Raw genomic sequence first — 23,897 nt, 5'->3', positions numbered from 1 at the left:
CGTCATGACAAAGTACAGTATATATTTAGTTTTACTATTTATATAATATATTTATATATTTACAGTCAGATCAATATTCCTTCCTTCTTCAACTGTTGGTTTTGTTGTCGACATGAGCTCCAACAGATCTCCACAACAATGTCCACATGTTGCTTATTAGAAAGACGAAATACAAAAAAAAAAAATCTCAGATTTTATTTATTTAACAATGTAAAATATTGGAATTTTGTAGTTTTGATTGGATTATCCCTTTAAGACAGCGAGAGAGAGTTCTGTACATTGTATCGCTATACCTGCAACGCTCTTAGTGGTTAAGAGAGTTGGGCCAGTCAGGGGCGAAAATCTGATATCAACTTTGGAGGGGACAATTACATGAAATTTTCTCAAGAGCAATTCCTGAGGGGGACACCAAAAGTAGTGCTGTAACACATAGCCTACATTGTAATATGGTAAATGTATATTGAGGAACCAAAGAAATAAGGTGTTTGCCGTACTCCTAACTACTGGTACCCAAAACTACACAACTAATCACAACAGCAATACCATTGCCTTTAACAAATCTTAGTTCAGTCACCAGTTTAAGTTGAGAGTGGGGGTATCCATGGCATTTTCCAATTATGTTCCTATTTTACAAGTCAAAAAAATTGAGAACCTTTCATAATGTTGCCAAACAAAGACTCAACAAACTTACCTGAGACTCCCTGTCTCTGCCAGTCTGTCCCTGCATATCTGTCCCCAACTCTGCTGTCTGTGTGCCATCTGTTGCCTGCTCTGCCTAATGACATCATTGTGAAACATGACCATTAGAATTTCATTTCTTTCTTATGAACATTTTATCAACTAGTCTTTGAGATATTAGGCTACTAGGGTTCTTACTTTGCGTTTTGGTGTACTGAAAAATACTCTGATGTCCGTCTTTTATTTTTCTGCCATTTTTCTACCTGGCTGGCTGGCTACACACACAGTGTGTAGGTTATTTACAGTAGGCTTCTATCATCTTCAATCATTCTATTTATGCTTCGATCTAAAAGGTAGCTAGCAAATGTGAAACGGATTAAAATGACAAGAGTTGACAGCTGTATGAGTTCACCATTTACACAACATATGCTGCAACCTTTTGTAATTTTAATAGTTTGTTTCATATTGGCTGGCTTCCAACAATAGCTGAATTTGCAAAGCTAGCAAGCACCAATTCAGTTTCAGTGGCGTTTGCTATAATCTTTGCTACCCGGGTTAAATAAAGGTGAAATAAAATAAATAAATAAAAGTTCCCTTGCGACAATTTAGCTTTTGCAACGAGACCATTAAATATATTTAAGACAATGGTAGAAGAGTGTAGTTCTGTTCAGTTTGGACTTCAGTTTATCGCTAACCTTATCACAGGGACTTTGAAGCACTAATTTACATCATCTGCATGCTGATCTTGGAATAAATTGACGATAGCAAAGATTCCATCTTTGACGAGGCCACATAAATGGAATAGGTACTAGCTAGCTTAATAGTTAATATTTGCGCGCTAGCTCTGCATATTCAGCTAGTGTGTGTGCGCGATTGACTGGATTAACCTCACGTCAGTTACGTGCATTGAGTGCCTTTCAGACAGTGGATACGACCCCTCTGTTACCTTGCCAACTAAGGAACTGGCAGTGGATCAAACCATTGTGAGGCAAAGGGTGGGGTGTTGCAATCTTTTGAAACTTAAAAACGCGCTATTAAGTGTCTATAATCAGCACAATTGCTTTCATTGCGTATTATTAATATTATTTAAATTACATAGTTATGTTTCAGTGATATATTGGGGGGGACAAATCATATTTTTCCCAGGATGGGGGGGTCGTGTCCCCCCGTCCCCCCCGGGATTTCCGCCCCTGCCCATGCCTACACCAATCCATCACTCTAACCCATGCCTACACCAATCCATCACTCTAACCCATGCCTACACCAATCCATCACTCTAACCCATGCCTGCACCAATCCATCACTCTAACCCATGCCTGCACCAATCCATCACTCTAACCCAATCCACCACTCTAACCCATGCCTACACCAATCCATCACTCTAACCCAATCCATCACTCTAACCCAATCCATCACTAACCCGTGCCTGCACCAATCCATCACTCTAACCCGTGCCTGCACCAATCCATCACTCTAACCCGTGCCTGCACCAATCCATCACTCTAAACCAATCCATCACTCTAAACCAATCCATCACTCTAACCCATGCCTACACCAATCCATCACTCTAACCTGTGCCTGCACCAATCCATCACTCTAACCCGTGCCTGCACCAATCCATCACTCTAACCCATGCCTGCACCAATCCATCACTCTAACCCATGCCTGCACCAATCCATCACTCTAAACCAATCCATCACTCTAACCCATGCCTACACCAATCCATCACTCTAACCTGTGCCTGCACCAATCCATCACTCTAACCCGTGCCTGCACCAATCCATCACTCTAACCCATGCCTGCACCAATCCATCACTCTAACCCATGCCTACACCAATCCATCACTAACCCAATCCATCACTCTAACCCATGCCTGCACCAATCCATCACTCTAACCCAATCCATCACTCTAACCCAATCCATCACACTAACCCATGCCTGCACCAGTCCAGCACGTTTAAATTCCTCAGATTGCACACTTCAGGAGGAAGGAGAAGTTATTGGGATGCACCTACAGTCTGTCTATAGTTATTGGGATGCACCTACAGTCTGTCTATAGTTATTGGGATGCACCTACAGTCTGTCTATAGTTATTGGGATGCACCTACAGTCTGTCTATAGTTATTGGGATGCATCTACAGTCTGTCTATAGTTATTGGGATGCACCTACAGTCTCTTTATAAAGTGGAGACGGATGACGGTTGTTTTTGTTAATTTTTTATTTAACTTGGCAAGTCAGTTAAGAACAAATTCTTATTGACAATGACAGCCTATCGGGGAACAGTGGGTTAACTGCCTTGTTCAGGGGCAGAACAACATATTATTTACCTTGTCAGCTCGGGGATTCGTTTTTGCAACCTTTCGGTTAACTAGTCCAACACTCTAACCACTAGTCTACTACCCCCCCAGGTAGCCTAGCAGGTAGTATTACCTCCCCAGGTAACCTAGCAGGTAGTATTACCTCCCCAGGTAACCTAGCAGGTAGTATTACCTCCCCAGGTAGCCTAGCAGGTAGTATTACCTCCCCAGGTAGCCTAGCAGGTAGTATTACCTCCCCAGGTAGCCTAGCAGGTAGTATTACCTCCCCAGGTAGCCTAGCAGGTAGTATTACCTCCCCAGGTAGCCTAGCAGGTAGTATTACCTCCCCAGGTAGCCTAGCAGGTAGTATTACCTCCCCAGGTAGCCTAGCAGGTAGTATTACCTCCCCAGGTAACCTAGCAGGTAGTATTACCTCCCCAGGTAACCTAGCAGGTAGTATTACCTCCCCAGGTAACCTAGCAGGTAGTATTACCTCCCCAGGTAACCTAGCAGGTAGTATTACCTCCCCAGGTAGCCTAGCAGGTAGTATTACCTCCCCAGGTAACCTAGCAGGTAGTATTACCTCCCCAGGTAGCCTAGCAGGTAGTATTACCTCCCCAGGTAACCTAGCAGGTAGTATTACCTCCCCAGGTAGCCTAGCAGGTAGTATTACCTCCCCAGGTAGCCTAGCAGGTAGTATTACCTCCCCAGGTAGCCTAGCAGGTAGTATTACCTCCCCAGGTAACCTAGCAGGTAGTATTACCTCCCCAGGTAGCCTAGCAGGTAGTATTACCTCCCCAGGTAACCTAGCAGGTAGTATTACCTCCCCAGGTAACCTAGCAGGTAGTATTACCTCCCCAGGTAGCCTAGCAGGTAGTATTACCTCCCCAGGTAACCTAGCAGGTAGTATTACCTCCCCAGGTAGCCTAGCAGGTAGTATTACCTCCCCAGGTAACCTAGCAGGTAGTATTACCTCCCCAGGTAACCTAGCAGGTAGTATTACCTCCCCAGGTAGCCTAGCAGGTAGTATTACCTCCCCAGGTAACCTAGCAGGTAGTATTACCTCCCCAGGTAACCTAGCAGGTAGTATTACCTCCCCAGGTAGCCTAGCAGGTAGTATTACCTCCCTGGTGGTTAGAAATCTTTCCTCTGTTTAGGAGTTATTGCCTATTATAATATTATAAGCAGAACATGGTGGTCATGATGATGGTGGTGGTGAAGATGATGGTGGTGGTGAAGGTGATGGTGGTGATGAAGATGATGATGGTGATGATGATGATGATGATGATGGTGGTGGTGGTGAAGATGATGATGGTGGTGAAGATGATGATGGTGGTGAAGATGATGATGGTGGTCATGATGGTGGTGGTGAAGATGATGATGGTGGTGATGATGATGGTGGTGATGATGATGATGGTGATGGTGGTGATGATGAAGATGGTGGTGATGAAGATGGTGGTGATGAAGATGGTGGTGATGGTGATGATGGTGGTGGTGATGATGGTGGTGCTGATGATGGTGATGAAGATGAAGGTGATGAAGATGATGATGGTGGTGATGGTGATGATGGTGATGAAGATGATGATGGTGGTGGTGGTGATGATGATGGTGATGAAGATTATGATGGTGATGAAGATTATGATGGTGATGGTGATGATGATGGTGATGAAGATTATGATGGTGGTGATGAAGATGATGGTGGTCGCTACAGGTGTCCGGACTGACACCTTTGTTGGTCACACTGTTCCATGGGCAGGGTATCAGTCACCTGTTCACAGGTATGTACCTGAGGGTCTGTCCAATCACCTGATAGCTCCTCCTCTATGGGTGTGTCCTTGGGACAGCTGGTCTAAGATTCTAGGGGTTCTGAGGCTGAGGAGCAGGCCGAGAGAGAAGCCAGGGGCTGTAGTGGTCCCCCTAGCCCAGGGGAGGCTGGGTCTGTGGGGGAGATGAGAGCAGAGAGAGGGCAATATGGGGAGGCTAGGACCTGGAGTTGTTCGGGACTCAGGGCGGACTCGCTGCAGACCCTCTGACACAGTTCAGACACACTTTGCCAAGTCTTCAGTTTCATCTGGATCAGATTGGTCCTCTCGGCCATGAGCCGGTCCTTCTCTGTCCTCTGGGAAAAACACATACAGGGACACACGCAGAAATCACAAAACACCCACATGCACCACACACACACACACACACACACACACACACACACACACACACACACAGAATGCACAAAACACCCGCATGCACGCACACACACACACACACCACGCAGAAATCACAACACACACACACCACGCATAAATCACAACACACACACACCACACAGAATGCACCCGCATGCACGCACACACACACACACCACGCAGAAATCACAAAACACACACCATGCAAAAATCACAACACGCACACACACCAGACACACACACACACATCATGCAGAAATCACAAACCCACAAACACCACACACACACACACACACACACACACACACACACCCAACCAATACAGTACATTAGTAAATCTAACAGCCCTTTCCTGTAGCAGCTTAAAGAGATCAGTCATGTCACCTCACCAGTCTGTCGATCTCACACTCCAGGTTGTGTATACAGTCCAGTTTCCTCTTTCGACAGCGCTGAGCTGCGCTGCGGTTCTTACTCCTGCGTCGGACGTCGTGGACGAAGTCCAGCTGTTCTCTGGTCAGAGTCTGGTGCTTCAACATCAGCTGAAAGTCATTCTTGCTCAACGCCAAAATCTGAACGACGGGGAATGGGAGCTGTAACTGGAAAAACACACGGAGAGAGGATCAAGACCGGTCTGGATCAGATCAATACGTTTGACCATATACAGGTACATCTATAGGCACACACACACACACACACACACACACACACACACACACACACACACACACACACACACACACACACACACACACACACACACACACACACACACACACACACACACCTTCTAGTAGTACTGTAGTGTTAAGAATTTAGCCTTCTGGCTGTAGGAACAGGACTCTCTCTCCCAGTATAACTCACCTCCCTAGCCTTCTGGCTGTAGGAACAGGACTCTCTCTCTCTCCCAGTATAACTCACCTCCCTAGCCTTCTGGCTGTAGGAACAGGACTCTCTCTCTCTCCCAGTATAACTCACCTCCCTAGCCTTCTGGCTGTAGGAACAGGACTCTCTCTCTCTCCCAGTATAACTCACCTCCCTAGCCTTCTGGCTGTAGGAACAGGACTCTCTCTCTCTCCCAGTATAACTCACCTCCCTAGCCTTCTGGCTGTAGGAGCAGGACTCTCTCTCTCTCCCAGTATAACTCACCTCCCTAGCCTTCTGGCTGTAGGAACAGGACTCTCTCTCTCTCCCAGTATAACTCACCTCCCTAGCCTTCTGGCTGTAGGAACAGGACTCTCTCTCTCTCCCAGTATAACTCACCTCCCTAGCCTTCTGGCTGTAGGAACAGGACTCTCTCTCTCTCCCAGTATAACTCACCTCCCTAGCCTTCTGGCTGTAGGAACAGGACTCTCTCTCTCTCCCAGTATAACTCACCTCCCTAGCCTTCTGGCTGTAGGAACAGGACTCTCTCTCCCAGTATAACTCACCTCCCTAGCCTTCTGGCTGTAGGAACAGGACTCTCTCTCTCTCCCAGTATAACTCACCTCCCTAGCCTTCTGGCTGTAGGAGCAGGACTCTCTCTCTCTCCCAGTATAACTCACCTCCCTAGCCTTCTGGCTGTAGGAACAGGACTCTCTCTCTCTCCCAGTATAACTCACCTCCCTAGCCTTCTGGCTGTAGGAACAGGACTCTCTCTCTCTCCCAGTATAACTCACCTCCCTAGCCTTCTGGCTGTAGGAACAGGACTCTCTCTCCCAGTATAACTCACCTCCCTAGCCTTCTGGCTGTAGGAACAGGACTCTCTCTCTCTCCCAGTATAACTCACCTCCCTAGCCTTCTGGCTGTAGGAACAGGACTCTCTCTCTCTCCCAGTATAACTCACCTCCCTAGCCTTCTGGCTGTAGGAACAGGACTCTCTCTCTCTCCCAGTATAACTCACCTCCCTAGCCTTCTGGCTGTAGGAACAGGACTCTCTCTCTCTCCCAGTATAACTCACCTCCCTAGCCTTCTGGCTGTAGGAACAGGACTCTCTCTCTCTCCAGTATAACTCACCTCCCTAGCCTTCTGGCTGTAGGAACAGGACTCTCTCTCTCTCCCAGTATAACTCACCTCCCTAGCCTTCTGGCTGTAGGAACAGGACTCTCTCTCTCTCCCAGTATAACTCACCTCCCTAGCCTTCTGGCTGTAGGAACAGGACTCTCTCTCCCAGTATAACTCACCTCCCTAGCCTTCTGACTGTAGGAACAGGACTCTCTCTCTCTCCCAGTATAACTCACCTCCCTAGCCTTCTGGCTGTAGGAGCAGGACTCTCTCTCTCTCCCAGTATAACTCACCTCCCTAGCCTTCTGGCTGTAGGAACAGGACTCTCTCTCTCTCCCAGTATAACTCACCTCCCTAGCCTTCTGGCTGTAGGAACAGGACTCTCTCTCTCTCCCAGTATAACTCACCTCCCTAGCCTTCTGGCTGTAGGAACAGGACTCTCTCTCTCTCCCAGTATAACTCACCTCCCTAGCCTTCTGGCTGTAGGAACAGGACTCTCTCTCTCTCCCAGTATAACTCACCTCCCTAGCCTTCTGGCTGTAGGAACAGGACTCTCTCTCTCTCCCAGTATAACTCACCTCCCTAGCCTTCTGGCTGTAGGAACAGGACTCTCTCTCTCTCCCAGTATAACTCACCTCCCTAGCCTTCTGGCTGTAGGAGCAGGACTCTCTCTCTCTCCCAGTATAACTCACCTCCCTAGCCTTCTGGCTGTAGGAACAGGACTCTCTCTCTCTCCCAGTATAACTCACCTCCCTAGCCTTCTGGCTGTAGGAACAGGACTCTCTCTCTCTCCCAGTATAACTCACCTCCCTAGCCTTCTGGCTGTAGGAACAGGACTCTCTCTCTCTCCCAGTATAACTCACCTCCCTAGCCTTCTGGCTGTAGGAACAGGACTCTCTCTCTCTCCCAGTATAACTCACCTCCCTAGCCTTCTGGCTGTAGGAACAGGACTCTCTCTCTCTCCCAGTATAACTCACCTCCCTAGCCTTCTGGCTGTAGGAACAGGACTCTCTCTCTCTCCCAGTATAACTCACCTCCCTAGCCTTCTGGCTGTAGGAACAGGACTCTCTCTCTCTCCCAGTATAACTCACCTCCCTAGCCTTCTGGCTGTAGGAGCAGGACTCTCTCTCTCTCCCAGTATAACTCACCTCCCTAGCCTTCTGGCTGTAGGAACAGGACTCTCTCTCTCTCCCAGTATAACTCACCTCCCTAGCCTTCTGGCTGTAGGAACAGGACTCTCTCTCTCTCCCAGTATAACTCACCTCCCTAGCCTTCTGGCTGTAGGAACAGGACTCTCTCTCTCTCCCAGTATAACTCACCTCCCTAGCCTTCTGGCTGTAGGAACAGGACTCTCTCTCTCTCCCAGTATAACTCACCTCCCTAGCCTTCTGGCTGTAGGAACAGGACTCTCTCTCTCTCCCAGTATAACTCACCTCCCTAGCCTTCTGGCTGTAGGAACAGGACTCTCTCTCTCTCCCAGTATAACTCACCTCCCTAGCCTTCTGGCTGTAGGAACAGGACTCTCTCTCTCTCCCAGTATAACTCACCTCCCTAGCCTTCTGGCTGTAGGAACAGGACTCTCTCTCTCTCCCAGTATAACTCACCTCCCTAGCCTTCTGGCTGTAGGAACAGGACTCTCTCTCTCTCCCAGTATAACTCACCTCCCTAGCCTTCTGGCTGTAGGAACAGGACTCTCTCTCTCTCCCAGTATAACTCACCTCCCTAGCCTTCTGGCTGTAGGAACAGGACTCTCTCTCTCTCCCAGTATAACTCACCTCCCTAGCCTTCTGGCTGTAGGAGCAGGACTCTCTCTCTCTCCCAGTATAACTCACCTCCCTAGCCTTCTGGCTGTAGGAACAGGACTCTCTCTCTCTCCCAGTATAACTCACCTCCCTAGCCTTCTGGCTGTAGGAACAGGACTCTCTCTCTCTCCCAGTATAACTCACCTCCCTAGCCTTCTGGCTGTAGGAACAGGACTCTCTCTCTCTCCCAGTATAACTCACCTCCCTAGCCTTCTGGCTGTAGGAACAGGACTCTCTCTCCCCAGTATAACTCACCTCCCTAGCCTTCTGGCTGTAGGAACAGGACTCTCTCTCTCTCCCAGTATAACTCACCTCCCTAGCCTTCTGGCTGTAGGAACAGGACTCTCTCTCCCCAGTATAACTCACCTCCCTAGCCTTCTGGCTGTAGGAACAGGACTCTCTCTCTCTCCCAGTATAACTCACCTCCCTAGCCTTCTGGCTGTAGGAACAGGACTCTCTCTCTCTCCCAGTATAACTCACCTCCCTAGCCTTCTGGCTGTAGGAACAGGACTCTCTCTCTCTCCCAGTATAACTCACCTCCCTAGCCTTCTGGCTGTAGGAACAGGACTCTCTCTCTCTCCCAGTATAACTCACCTCCCTAGCCTTCTGGCTGTAGGAACAGGACTCTCTCTCTCTCCCAGTATAACTCACCTCCCTAGCCTTCTGGCTGTAGGAACAGGACTCTCTCTCTCTCCCAGTATAACTCACCTCCCTAGCCTTCTGGCTGTAGGAACAGGACTCTCTCTCTCTCCCAGTATAACTCACCTCCCTAGCCTTCTGGCTGTAGGAACAGGACTCTCTCTCTCTCCCAGTATAACTCACCTCCCTAGCCTTCTGGCTGTAGGAACAGGACTCTCTCTCTCTCCCAGTATAACTCACCTCCCTAGCCTTCTGGCTGTAGGAACAGGACTCTCTCTCTCTCCCAGTATAACTCACCTCCCTAGCCTTCTGGCTGTAGGAACAGGACTCTCTCTCTCTCCCAGTATAACTCACCTCCCTAGCCTTCTGGCTGTAGGAACAGGACTCTCTCTCTCTCCCAGTATAACTCACCTCCCTAGCCTTCTGGCTGTAGGAACAGGACTCTCTCTCTCTCCCAGTATAACTCACCTCCCTAGCCTTCTGGCTGTAGGAACAGGACTCTCTCTCTCTCCCAGTATAACTCACCTCCCTAGCCTTCTGGCTGTAGGAACAGGACTCTCTCTCTCTCCCAGTATAACTCACCTCCCTAGCCTTCTGGCTGTAGGAACAGGACTCTCTCTCTCTCCCAGTATAACTCACCTCCCTAGCCTTCTGGCTGTAGGAGCAGGACTCTCTCTCTCTCCCAGTATAACTCACCTCCCTAGCCTTCTGGCTGTAGGAACAGGACTCTCTCTCCCAGTATAACTCACCTCCCTAGCCTTCTGGCTGTAGGAACAGGACTCTCTCTCTCTCCCAGTATAACTCACCTCCCTAGCCTTCTGGCTGTAGGAACAGGACTCTCTCTCTCTCCCAGTATAACTCACCTCCCTAGCCTTCTGGCTGTAGGAACAGGACTCTCTCTCTCTCCCAGTATAACTCACCTCCCTAGCCTTCTGGCTGTAGGAACAGGACTCTCTCTCTCTCCCAGTATAACTCACCTCCCTAGCCTTCTGGCTGTAGGAACAGGACTCTCTCTCTCCCCAGTATAACTCACCTCCCTAGCCTTCTGGCTGTAGGAACAGGACTCTCTCTCCCAGTATAACTCACCTCCCTAGCCTTCTGGCTGTAGGAACAGGACTCTCTCTCTCTCCCAGTATAACTCACCTCCCTAGCCTTCTGGCTGTAGGAACAGGACTCTCTCTCTCTCCCAGTATAACTCACCTCCCTAGCCTTCTGGCTGTAGGAACAGGACTCTCTCTCTCTCCCAGTATAACTCACCTCCCTAGCCTTCTGGCTGTAGGAACAGGACTCTCTCTCTCTCCCAGTATAACTCACCTCCCTAGCCTTCTGGCTGTAGGAGCAGGACTCTCTCTCTCTCCCAGTATAACTCACCTCCCTAGCCTTCTGGCTGTAGGAACAGGACTCTCTCTCTCTCCCAGTATAACTCACCTCCCTAGCCTTCTGGCTGTAGGAACAGGACTCTCTCTCTCTCCCAGTATAACTCACCTCCCTAGCCTTCTGGCTGTAGGAACAGGACTCTCTCTCTCTCCCAGTATAACTCACCTCCCTAGCCTTCTGGCTGTAGGAACAGGACTCTCTCTCTCTCCCAGTATAACTCACCTCCCTAGCCTTCTGGCTGTAGGAACAGGACTCTCTCTCTCTCCCAGTATAACTCACCTCCCTAGCCTTCTGGCTGTAGGAACAGGACTCTCTCTCTCTCCCAGTATAACTCACCTCCCTAGCCTTCTGGCTGTAGGAACAGGACTCTCTCTCTCTCCCAGTATAACTCACCTCCCTAGCCTTCTGGCTGTAGGAACAGGACTCTCTCTCTCTCCCAGTATAACTCACCTCCCTAGCCTTCTGGCTGTAGGAGCAGGACTCTCTCTCTCTCCCAGTATAACTCACCTCCCTAGCCTTCTGGCTGTAGGAACAGGACTCTCTCTCTCTCCCAGTATAACTCACCTCCCTAGCCTTCTGGCTGTAGGAACAGGACTCTCTCTCCCAGTATAACTCACCTCCCTAGCCTTCTGGCTGTAGGAGCAGGACTCTCTCTCTCTCCCAGTATAACTCACCTCCCTAGCCTTCTGGCTGTAGGAACAGGACTCTCTCTCTCTCCCAGTATAACTCACCTCCCTAGCCTTCTGGCTGTAGGAACAGGACTCTCTCTCTCTCCCAGTATAACTCACCTCCCTAGCCTTCTGGCTGTAGGAACAGGACTCTCTCTCTCTCCCAGTATAACTCACCTCCCTAGCCTTCTGGCTGTAGGAACAGGACTCTCTCTCTCTCCCAGTATAACTCACCTCCCTAGCCTTCTGGCTGTAGGAACAGGACTCTCTCTCTCTCCCAGTATAACTCACCTCCCTAGCCTTCTGGCTGTAGGAACAGGACTCTCTCTCTCTCCCAGTATAACTCACCTCCCTAGCCTTCTGGCTGTAGGAACAGGACTCTCTCTCTCTCCCAGTATAACTCACCTCCCTAGCCTTCTGGCTGTAGGAACAGGACTCTCTCTCTCTCCCAGTATAACTCACCTCCCTAGCCTTCTGGCTGTAGGAACAGGACTCTCTCTCTCTCCCAGTATAACTCACCTCCCTAGCCTTCTGGCTGTAGGAACAGGACTCTCTCTCTCTCCCAGTATAACTCACCTCCCTAGCCTTCTGGCTGTAGGAACAGGACTCTCTCTCTCTCCCAGTATAACTCACCTCCCTAGCCTTCTGGCTGTAGGAACAGGACTCTCTCTCTCTCCCAGTATAACTCACCTCCCTAGCCTTCTGGCTGTAGGAACAGGACTCTCTCTCTCTCCCAGTATAACTCACCTCCCTAGCCTTCTGGCTGTAGGAACAGGACTCTCTCTCTCTCCCAGTATAACTCACCTCCCTAGCCTTCTGGCTGTAGGAACAGGACTCTCTCTCTCTCCCAGTATAACTCACCTCCCTAGCCTTCTGGCTGTAGGAACAGGACTCTCTCTCTCCCAGTATAACTCACCTCCCTAGCCTTCTGGCTGTAGGAACAGGACTCTCTCTCCCAGTATAACTCACCTCCCTAGCCTTCTGGCTGTAGGAACAGGACTCTCTCTCTCTCCCAGTATAACTCACCTCCCTAGCCTTCTGGCTGTAGGAACAGGACTCTCTCTCTCTCCCAGTATAACTCACCTCCCTAGCCTTCTGGCTGTAGGAACAGGACTCTCTCTCTCTCCCAGTATAACTCACCTCCCTAGCCTTCTGGCTGTAGGAGCAGGACTCTCTCTCTCTCCCAGTATAACTCACCTCCCTAGCCTTCTGGCTGTAGGAACAGGACTCTCTCTCTCTCCCAGTATAACTCACCTCCCTAGCCTTCTGGCTGTAGGAACAGGACTCTCTCTCTCTCCCAGTATAACTCACCTCCCTAGCCTTCTGGCTGTAGGAACAGGACTCTCTCTCCCAGTATAACTCACCTCCCTAGCCTTCTGGCTGTAGGAACAGGACTCTCTCTCTCTCCCAGTATAACTCACCTCCCTAGCCTTCTGGCTGTAGGAACAGGACTCTCTCTCTCTCCCAGTATAACTCACCTCCCTAGCCTTCTGGCTGTAGGAACAGGACTCTCTCTCTCTCCCAGTATAACTCACCTCCCTAGCCTTCTGGCTGTAGGAACAGGACTCTCTCTCCCCAGTATAACTCACCTCCCTAGCCTTCTGGCTGTAGGAACAGGACTCTCTCTCTCTCCCAGTATAACTCACCTCCCTAGCCTTCTGGCTGTAGGAACAGGACTCTCTCTCTCTCCCAGTATAACTCACCTCCCTAGCCTTCTGGCTGTAGGAACAGGACTCTCTCTCTCTCCCAGTATAACTCACCTCCCTAGCCTTCTGGCTGTAGGAACAGGACTCTCTCTCTCTCCCAGTATAACTCACCTCCCTAGCCTTCTGGCTGTAGGAACAGGACTCTCTCTCCCAGTATAACTCACCTCCCTAGCCTTCTGGCTGTAGGAACAGGACTCTCTCTCTCTCCCAGTATAACTCACCTCCCTAGCCTTCTGGCAGTAGGAACAGGACTCTCTCTCTCTCCCAGTATAACTCACCTCCCTAGCCTTCTGGCTGTAGGAACAGGACTCTCTCTCTCTCCCAGTATAACTCACCTCCCTAGCCTTCTGGCTGTAGGAACAGGACTCTCTCTCTCTCCCAGTATAACTCACCTCCCTAGCCTTCTGGCTGTAGGAACAGGACTCTCTCTCTCTCCCAGTATAACTCACCTCCCTAGCCTTCTGGCTGTAGGAGCAGGACTCTCTCTCTCTCCCAGTATAACTCACCTCCCTAGCCTTCTGGCTGTAGGAACAGGACTCTCTCTCTCTCCCAGTATAACTCACCTCCCTAGCCTTCTGGCTGTAGGAACAGGACTCTCTCTCTCTCCCAGTATAACTCACCTCCCTAGCCTTCTGGCTGTAGGAACAGGACTCTCTCTCTCTCCCAGTATAACTCACCTCCCTAGCCTTCTGGCTGTAGGAACAGGACTCTCTCTCCCCCAGTATAACTCACCTCCCTAGCCTTCTGGCTGTAGGAACAGGACTCTCTCTCTCTCCCAGTATAACTCACCTCCCTAGCCTTCTGGCTGTAGGAACAGGACTCTCTCTCTCTCCCAGTATAACTCACCTCCCTAGCCTTCTGGCTGTAGGAACAGGACTCTCTCTCTCTCCCAGTATAACTCACCTCCCTAGCCTTCTGGCTGTAGGAACAGGACTCTCTCTCTCCCCAGTATAACTCACCTCCCTAGCCTTCTGGCTGTAGGAACAGGACTCTCTCTCTCTCCCAGTATAACTCACCTCCCTAGCCTTCTGGCTGTAGGAACAGGACTCTCTCTCTCTCCCAGTATAACTCACCTCCCTAGCCTTCTGGCTGTAGGAACAGGACTCTCTCTCTCTCCCAGTATAACTCACCTCCCTAGCCTTCTGGCTGTAGGAACAGGACTCTCTCTCTCTCCCAGTATAACTCACCTCCCTAGCCTTCTGGCTGTAGGAACAGGACTCTCTCTCTCTCCCAGTATAACTCACCTCCCTAGCCTTCTGGCTGTAGGAACAGGACTCTCTCTCTCTCCCAGTATAACTCACCTCCCTAGCCTTCTGGCTGTAGGAACAGGACTCTCTCTCCCAGTATAACTCACCTCCCTAGCCTTCTGGCTGTAGGAGCAGGACTCTCTCTCTCTCCCAGTATAACTCACCTCCCTAGCCTTCTGGCTGTAGGAACAGGACTCTCTCTCTCTCCCAGTATAACTCACCTCCCTAGCCTTCTGGCTGTAGGAACAGGACTCTCTCTCTCTCCCAGTATAACTCACCTCCCTAGCCTTCTGGCTGTAAGAGCAGGACTCACTGTCTCCCTCCGTATCGAAGCCGTCTGAGTCTCCATCATCCCCAGAAGTCAGAGAGGACACACAGGGACTCTTCTCTGACTGGGATGACCCCTCACAGCCCGGCAGCTGGGCATCCCCTGACCCTGTCCCTCTGTCCATCTCCCTGTCTGTCCCACTATCCATCCCCATTTCCATCCCTCTGTCCAGGCCATGGAGGAAAGGACAGTCCCCGGTGCTGGAGGTGAGGTGCAGCTGGTTCAGCCAGTCCAACTTGGGGCTCATGCTCCGGGGGTTCAAGGTGGAGCTGCTGCCCTGGATGTTCTCAGGCCCAGTCTCAGGTAGGGAGTCCTGGAGGAGGGAAGGAGGAATAGAGGAGAGGTCTGACCAAAGACCATGGGCCAAGTGTTCAGCCACCTCCGTCTCCATGCTGCTTCTCTCTTTCCATCCGCTCTCTCTCCTCTCTTCCTCTCCTCTTCCTCCCTGTTCCTTATCTCTATCCATCTTTCTCCTTCCTTCCTCTCCCTGTCCTCTTCCTCCCTGTTCCTTATCTCTATCCATCTTTCTCCTTCCTTCCTCTCCCTGTCCTCTTCCTCCCTGTTCCTTATCTCTATCCATCTTTCTCCTTCCTTCCTCTCCCTGTCCTCTTCCTCCCTGTTCCTTATGTCTATCCATCTTTCTCCTCTCTTCCTCTCCTCTCCCTCCCTGCTCCTGTTCTGTCTTTTGCTGTCTGGGGATGGAGACAGCTGGATCTAACCTTTCATGGAGCCCTCTATCACCTAGAACACAACCTCCTTCCCCCACACCTCCAGGGCTCTGATGGCCAAGCCCAGGTTCCTCAAGCCCAGGTTCCTCAAGCCCAGGTTCCTCAAGCCCAGGTTCCTCAAGCCCAGGTTCCTCAAGCCCAGGTTCCTCAAGGGGGCATCGGTGTGAAGCAGTACCCACTGTCCCCTCATCCAACCCTGGGCTCTGTTCACAGCTGACACTGGAAACCTCCACGGGTGGAGATCTAAAGCAGCCGACTCCAGAGGCCTTCTCTGCTTCTCTCCTCCTCTCTTCTACCTCTCCTACCCTCTCATGCTTGTCTACGTTCTCCCCATCCTCCTCTCCTTTCCTCTCCTCAACCTCCCCATGTCCTGCCTGGTTAGTCTGTGTCTGTGCGTAATGAGAGGAGTTCTCTCCAGAGATCTCCACTGCAGGACCCTCCTTACAGCCCCTACTACTGGAGCGAGGTAGACAGGACCGGGACCGGGACTGAGGAAGAGGGCAGCCCTCCTCAGTGACCACTGGAGAATCAAGGGTTGTTTCCTGGTTGCAGACCTCCAGACACACACTGTCCTTCCCACAAGCCAGCTGGAACTTACAGGACTTGGGGCACCGCATGGAGTAGTCAGTCTGGGCGTCTGATTGGATATTGACTTCAGGAAGAAGGGCGTGTGTTTCGCTTCTACATCCTGTCGCGCCATTTGTTGGTTGGCTGCTTTGGCAGGAGGCTCCACCCACATCCTGTTCAACGGGCGAATCAGAAACCACCCGGAGTCCTTTGTCATTATCCAAGACATCCTTGTTAGCGTCTATGACACTAAGCTCTGCCCTGGGGGACTGTCTCCTACACCGTGTCTTACAGCAGGTCTTCCTCTGGAAGGAGGACGTACTGCTGCTGAAGAACTTGGGCAGGAGGAAGTCAAAACAGGCCGAGTCCAGATCTCTAAAACCCAGAATAGAGGCACAGTGTCGGATCTCCACGACGGTATCTTTAGTGAAGAGCAGCTTGGATGTGTAGGCAAACTGCAGCAGAGGCTTAAAGCCACTCACCGTCACCTTTAGAAAGAGATATGAAGAAACCTAAGTCATGACACAGCAATATACGATTAAACTGACCACAACTAAACCAATGTGGTCCCACACTCTGCTGATTCAGTATATTTCCATATCTTTCCATATCTGACAGAACATCTCATCTCTTAGCCAAATTACACTCATGTGATGAGTAACCTTGGGAATGGAAGATTTGTGTTAGGTTTATCCTCAGCGGGCTAACCCCTGGACTTAATCCTCAGCGGGCTAACCCCTGGACTTAATCCTCAGCGGGCTAACCCCTGGACTTAACCCTCAGCGGGCTAACCCCTGGACTTATCCTCAGCGGGCTAACCCCTGATTTTAATCCTCAGCGGGCTAACCCCTGGACTTAATCCTCAGCGGGCTAACCCCTTAAACCAGTCAAATTCAACTCTGGACCTCAAAGCCAGTTCCACTTCGTTTTTTCATTGTTCCCCTCTAATGAAGGAGTGATTTAGCCCTGGGATACCAGGTGGATACAATGAATTATCATGTAGAACAGAAAAGCAGCAGTACTCCAGACTTTGTAGGGTAATACCCCTGGTGTAGGCTTTACTCAAGTGGACTACTGTTTTATTTCACCTTTATTTAACCAGGTAGACCAGTTGAGAACAAGTCCTTTATTTAACCAGGTAGGCTAGTTGAGAACAAGTCCTTTATTTAACCAGGTAGGCAAGTTGAGAACAAGTCCATTATTTAACCAGGTAGGCAAGTTGAGAACAAGTCCTTTATTTAACCAGGTAGGCAAGTTGAGAACAAGTCCTTTATTTAACCAGGTAGGCAAGTTGAGAACAAGTTGTCATTTACAACTGAGACCTGGTCAAGATAAAGCAAAGCAGTTCGACAACATACAACAACACAGAGTTACACATGGAGTAAAACAAACATACAGTCAATAATACAGTAGAAAAACAAGTCTATATACAATGTGAGCAAATGAGGTAGGATAAGGGAGGTAAAGGCAATAAATAGGCCATAGTGGCGAAGTAAATACAATATAGCAATTAAACACTGGAATGGTAGATTTGACAGTAGATGAGTGTGCAAAGTAGAAATACTGGGGTGCAAAGGAGCAAAATAAATAAATAAATACAGTAGGGGAAGAGGTAGTTGTTTGGGCTAAATTATAGATGGCCTTGTAGGGTAATACCCCTGGTTTAGGCTTTACTTAAGTGGACTGCTGTGGTCCTGGGCTTTAGATGAATGGACTACGTGCTCGGCTTTGGTCCCTTACCTCCTGAGGCAGGGTGATGACGAGCCCTGGGCCCGCGTGAGACGAGACCTTGTGTGTGAAGTATTTACTGCAGGAAGCCAGCACAGAGCGATGGGCCCTGAAGCTCCTCCCTTCCACCACCACTGTGATGTCACACAGCAGGTCACGCCTCCGCTGGTCGTCCAGGCAACGCAGCACGTGACAGCTGTGCACCGAGGACTCAAAGGTAAACGCAGAGGACCCCGGGCTCTCCAGACTAGACATGGAGACGGACATCTGTGGAAGAGACACAGAGACACAAACAGAGAGAGTGAAGATTATTATTATTATTATATTATTATTATTTGACCATGCTGGTCATTTATGAACATTTGAACATCTTGGCCATGTTCTGTTATAATCTCCACCCGGCACAGCCAGAAGAGGACTGGCCACCCCTCATAGCCTGGTTCCTCTCTAGGTTTCTTCCCGAGGTTCTAGGGAGTTTTTCCTAGGGAGTTTTTCCTAGCCACCGTGCTTCTACACCTGCATTGCTTGCAGTTTGTGGTTTTAGGCTGGGTTTCTGTACAGCACTTTGAGAATATCAGCTGATGTAAGAAGGGCTATATAAATACATTTGATTTGAAGATGATGACATGTAAAACATGATATCTTATCCTACTTGCTACATACAGTGGTGCCAGTCAAACAGGTGTAGCCTAACCTAATGATTGGATTCAGACTATTAAATAGTGGAAACAACTAGTCAAATCAAAATCCCCCCCTCTCCCCCCATTGAGCAGGATTAAAAACCACAAAACAGAACAGATTGAACAAGTTAGGTGATGACATCTCAATGTCATTATTCAGTGTAATAAAAGTTTACAGTTACACGCACACACATCTGTGTGGACCCGGACGACGCCCTATGGGTCTCCGTGATCACGGCCGGTTGTGATACAGCCCGGTGACCGAACCCGGGTCTGTAGTGACACGTCTAGCACTGCCTTAGACCGCTGCGCCACTCGGGAGTTCCCCTCAAGAGAAATATTTTTAAAGCAATAAATTACAAATTCATTTACGCTTTAAAAATGTCCTTAAAAAAAAATCTCAAATATGACATTATAGTTAATATTCCGTCTAGGCTACATCTCCAACACCTGACTGAAGAATGAACTCAATGAGCTTGAATTGAATTTGTCAAGTCATGCATGGCAGGGTGTGTGTGTGTGTGTGGTTTGGCAACAGCGTGGAGAGTCGTGACTCACAGGTTCCTCCTGATTAAAAGCCAAGTCATGCCTGAACCGAAAATGTGGTCGGTGACGCCGTACGGAGGGCGTGACGCAATGACGGAGCCTCCAGAGTCACGCAGAGGCCAAATTCCGCTCTGAAACCGCGTCGTCGTGCGTCTTTTGGTAAATAAAATGTGGTGGGCTCCGTATAGTTCCGCATTGACATGATTGGTTGTCTGTAGGTGAGGGCGGAAAGGTCCTGTTGAAACACAAACTGACTTCACAATATGTATAAACGCCCTGACTTCTGCAGAGGACATATCACCGTAAATGCTGCACGGCCAGTGCAGATAACAGATTCACCATGTCAGGATGAGCAAGCGATTTCCAGTCTGTCCCGTCCCGTGCGGATTTTTACCGTAAACTGCCTGCTTTTCCAAGTAACCCGTAGTAGAGTTTACAACCTACATGGGATTCACTACAGGGTTATAGGTCTATATTTACATGCACAGACGGCAAGGTTTGTCCCAGTTGTCTTAAAGGAAAGCTTGGATGGCAAATTTACACTGATCAGGATCAAATCCTATATTTCCAACCTTCGATCCGTTTGGAAAAACAGTTCTGTGACGTGGTTAAATGTGATGTTTTCTGTGTCCTTCCTTATCATTTATATCTGAGACCACAGCTGTTTAATAAAACACACCTGGCCCTTAACATGATTTTGATCATTATCAGTGACCAGAAAGTGGACATCAGGGGAGCAGATAGACATACCGACATGTTTCATTACGTTGAGAAACGGCGCACTGAAATACTTCACCATGTAAACGGGTATTTAGGATACCAGCGCGCTGTACAGACTACTCCAATAATATACTTTAATAATAATGTAGCTTCATAATAAAACACACTACAATAGTAACCGATAGAGGCTAGTAAATGTGTTATTAATAGGTTTCTAACCAAACAAACATCATTTAGTGAGAAGATAAAAACCGATCAGCAGAACTAACCTGACATCGGTTTATTCTACAACGACGAGTTGAAACCATACAGGTTCATAGTCACGACGTGACAAATCCACCTCAGACTTTAAAAAAAAACAGACGAAATTTCCCACTTCAACTTTTGCCGACAACTTTTTAAGTGGTGGAGCCACAGTCTTCTGTCTTCCAGGCGGAACCGTCACCTTCCCAACGTTAGGGACAGGCTTTCCTTATTGGCTACGGTCTCTCTCCGTCACAGTTAACTTCCGCATGTAAGGCCACATAGTAGACCACTGGAGTCGGTGTTTCACCGGGAATCTTGTGGAAGGGGATCGTTTTGATCAAGAAAGAGAGAGTGTCTGATAGAAAGGGGACACCTAGTTAGTTGTATAACTGATTACCTTCAACTGAAATGTGTCTTCCACATTTAACCCAACCCCTTTGAATCAGAGAGGTACGAAAGAGAAGAGAGGAATAGATATTGTGAATTATATGTCTATTAACCCTTTATTAGCCAATGTAAAAGCGCATTACTTTAATCTGAAGGTGTTTACACAGAGATCCCTTTGTTATATGTGAAACTTTCTTGGAAACATTCAAATCTGACCTGTCAATCTATTTATTCACAAGCTTCTCGGTAACTGGAGTGACACGGAGGTGGGGTAGGATTTGTTATGGTCAGGTTTCCTCCCTAACACACACACACACACACACACACACCGAGGGAGAGAGTTTTATTGTTTATGATCTATTTCACTTGCTTTGGCAAGGTAAACATATGTTTCCCATGTCAATAAAATCCCTTAAATTTCAAATTGAACGAGGGAGAAGAGGGAGAGAGAGAAAGAGGGAGGGGGAGAGAGAAAAAGAGCACAAGAAATAAAGACTAAAAGTCAGAAATTGTTTTCACAAACCCAGAGAGAAACAGGTCCGTATCCATGGTAGTGGGGAAGTCATAACAAAAACATTCTACAGCAAATGAAACGGAAGGATTGTGCTGAAATCCACATAAAAATGTCTAATACGCAATAGAGAAGTTTATTGTGCCACATACAGAGTAGGTAATGGTCATATTGTTTCCCCTTCCACAGGTAATAACACTTACTACAGGGAACTAGTAAGAAACACAATGTCATTATGACAAGCCTACTCCTCCATTTTGATAACAAAAACTTCCACTATTTCGCAACAGCGGCAGAATATCATCCATATACTTTAAACACCTTACATTTCTACCACGTCGAGAACCATCGACTGGTAGTTGATCCTCGTTTGTAAGTGCCGCTGTGTTATCCTAGTGTATACATGGGGAACTGAGGGGCAGGACCTTCAGACCATTACGTGGAGGGGAGAGAGGAAAGAGCAGTTTATACTGCATCACACCACCTGTTGTTCTTCACAAGCCCTGAGATTCACAAACCCAGACTACTATCAGAAATACACTAAAATATGCTGGCTGGGTTGGACGGACGGACCCGCTGGCTGGGTTGGACGGACGGACCCGCTGGCTGGGTTGGACGGACGGACGGACCCGCTGGGTGGGTTGGACGGACGGACCCGCTGGGTGGGTTGGACGGACGGACGGACCCGCTGGGTGGGTTGGACGGACGGACCCGCTGGGTTAAGGGTGATGTTTTTTGTTGTTTTTTTACCTTTATTTAACTGGTCAGCCCGGAGCATTACCAGCTGGCACGTCCCCGAGCGTTACGGACTGGCACGGCCCCGCTGGGTGGGTACTGGACTGGCACGGACCCGCTGGGTGGGTTGGACGGACGGACCCGCTGGGTGGGTTGGACGGCACGGACCCGCTGGGTGGGTTGGACGGACGGACCCGCTGGGTGGGTTGGACGGACGGACCCGCTGGCTGGGTTGGACGGACGGACCCGCTGGCTGGGTTGGACGGACGGACCCGCTGGCTGGGTTGGACGGACGGACCCGCTGGGTGGGTTGGACGGCACGGACCCGCTGGGTGGGTTGGACGGACGGACCCGCTGAGTGGGTTGGACGGACGGACCCGCTGAGCTGGGTTGGACGGACGGACCCGCTGGCTGGGTTGGACGGACGGACCCGCTGGCTGGGTTGGACGGACGGAGCCTCTGCTGGCACGGCCCGGGCTTGGACGGACGGACGGACCCGCTGGGCTTAAGGGTGATGTTTTTTGTTGTTTTTTTACCTTTATTTAACTAGTCAGCCCGGAGCATTACTAACTGGCACGGCCCGGAGCATTACTAACTGGCACGGCCCGGAGCATTACTAACTGGCACGGCCCGGAGCATTACTAACTGGCACGGCCCGGAGCATTACTAACTGGCACGGCCCGGAGCATTACTAACTGGCACGGCCCGGAGCATTACTAACTGGCAGGGCCCGGAGCATTCCTAACTGGCACGGCCCGGAGCATTCCTAACTGGCACGGCCCGGAGCATTACTAACTGGCACGGCCCGGAGCATTACTAACTGGCACGGCCCGGAGCATTACTAACTCGCACGGCCCGGAGCATTACTAACTGGCACGGCCCGGAGCATTACTAACTGGCACGGCCCGGAGCATTACTAACTGGCACGGCCCGGAGCATTACTAACTGGCACGGCCCGGAGCATTACTAACTGGCACGGCCCGGAGCATTACTAACTGGCACGGCCCGGAGCATTACTAACTGGCACGGCCCGGAGCATTACTAACTGGCACGGCCCGGAGCATTACTAACTGGCACGGCCCGGAGCATTACTAACTGGCACGGCCCCGAGCATTACTAACTGGCACGGCCCGGAGCATTACTAACTGGCACGGCCCGGAGCATTACTAACTGGCACGGCCCGGAGCATTACTAACTGGCACGGCCCCGAGCATTACTAACTCGCACGGCCCCGAGCATTTACAGGCCTCCTGGGCCATATGCAGTGTTCCTCACTTACTAACTCGCACGGCCCCGAGCATTACTAACTGGCACGGCCCGGAGCATTACTAACTGGCACGGCCCGGAGCATTACTAACTGGCACGGCCCGGAGCATTACTAACTGGCACGGCCCGGAGCATTACTAACTGGCACGGCCCGGAGCATTACTAACTGGCACGGCCCCGGAGCATTACTAACTGGCACGGCCCGGAGCATTACTAACTGGCACGGCCCGGAGCATTACTAACTGGCACGGCCCGGAGCATTACTAACTGGCACGGCCCGGAGCATTACTAACTGGCACGGCCCGGAGCATTACTAACTGGCACGGCCCGGAGCATTACTAACTGGCACGGCCCGGAGCATTACTAACTCGCACGGCCCGGAGCATTACTAACTCGCACGGCCCGGAGCATTACTAACTCACACGACACTTGCAGTACCACAGCGTCGGCACAGGGAGGAGATCTGCCCGGAGCGTCGGCACAGGGAGGAGATCAGCCCGGAGCGTCGGCACAGGGAGGAGATCAGCCCGGAGCGTCGGCACAGGGAGGAGATCAGCCCGGAGCGTCGGCACAGGGAGGAGATCAGCCCGGAGCGTCGGCACAGGGAGGAGATCAGCCCGGAGCGTCGGCACAGGGAGGAGATCAGCCCGGAGCGTCGGCACAGGGAGGAGATCAGCCCGGAGCGTCGGCACAGGGAGGAGATCAGCCCGGAGCGTCGGCACAGGGAGGAGATCAGCCCGGAGCGTCGGCACAGGGAGGAGATCAGCCCGGAGCGTCGGCACAGGGAGGAGATCAGCCCGGAGCGTCGGCACAGGGAGGAGATCAGCCCGGAGCGTCGGCACAGGGAGGAGATCAGCCCGGAGCGTCGGCACAGGGA

The 23,897-nt window shown here is 50.3% G+C and overlaps 1 protein-coding gene across 2 annotated transcripts; it reads right to left on the bottom strand.

The window, feature by feature from the left end:
• Window positions 1-4,329: 4,329 nt before the first annotated feature.
• On the bottom strand, window positions 4,330-20,403 carry bach1b (BACH transcriptional regulator 1b). 2 transcript variants are annotated; one of them, XM_045717477.2, is made up of 5 exons: window positions 20,145-20,403; window positions 17,942-18,196; window positions 14,857-16,689; window positions 5,544-5,755; window positions 4,330-5,095 (listed from the first exon to the last, which is right to left on the bottom strand). In XM_045717477.2, exons 1-5 carry the CDS (start codon window positions 20,181-20,183, stop codon window positions 5,053-5,055), a joined length of 2,382 nt encoding a protein of 793 aa, XP_045573433.2. In that variant the 5' UTR covers window positions 20,184-20,403; the 3' UTR covers window positions 4,330-5,052. The 2 variants fall into 2 exon arrangements, with proteins under 2 accessions (XP_045573433.2, XP_045573431.2); XM_045717475.2 differs by having other exon boundaries at window positions 5,549-5,755; window positions 20,145-20,378.
• Between the last annotated feature and the right edge of the window lie 3,494 nt (window positions 20,404-23,897).

Source organism: Salmo salar, chromosome 04 (genome assembly GCF_965601325.2).
Source record: "Salmo salar chromosome 04, fSalSal1, whole genome shotgun sequence".
NCBI classification, from domain to species: Eukaryota; Metazoa; Chordata; class Actinopteri; order Salmoniformes; family Salmonidae; genus Salmo; species Salmo salar.
This window is presented reverse-complemented; position numbering and strand designations above follow the sequence as displayed.

Excerpts from the sequence above, each read along its gene's own strand:
- bach1b (XM_045717475.2), bottom strand. The coding sequence starts at position 20,183 with ATGGTTTCAACTCGTCGTTGTAGAATAAACCGATGTCAG. Across the intron at positions 18,197-20,144 it reads GTAGAATAAACCGATGTCAG|ATGTCCGTCTCCATGTCTAG; the intron begins GTTAGTTCTGCT and ends TCTCTTCCACAG. Across the intron at positions 5,096-5,548 it reads AGTGTGAGATCGACAGACTG|AGGACAGAGAAGGACCGGCT; the intron begins GTGAGGTGACAT and ends TGTTTTTCCCAG.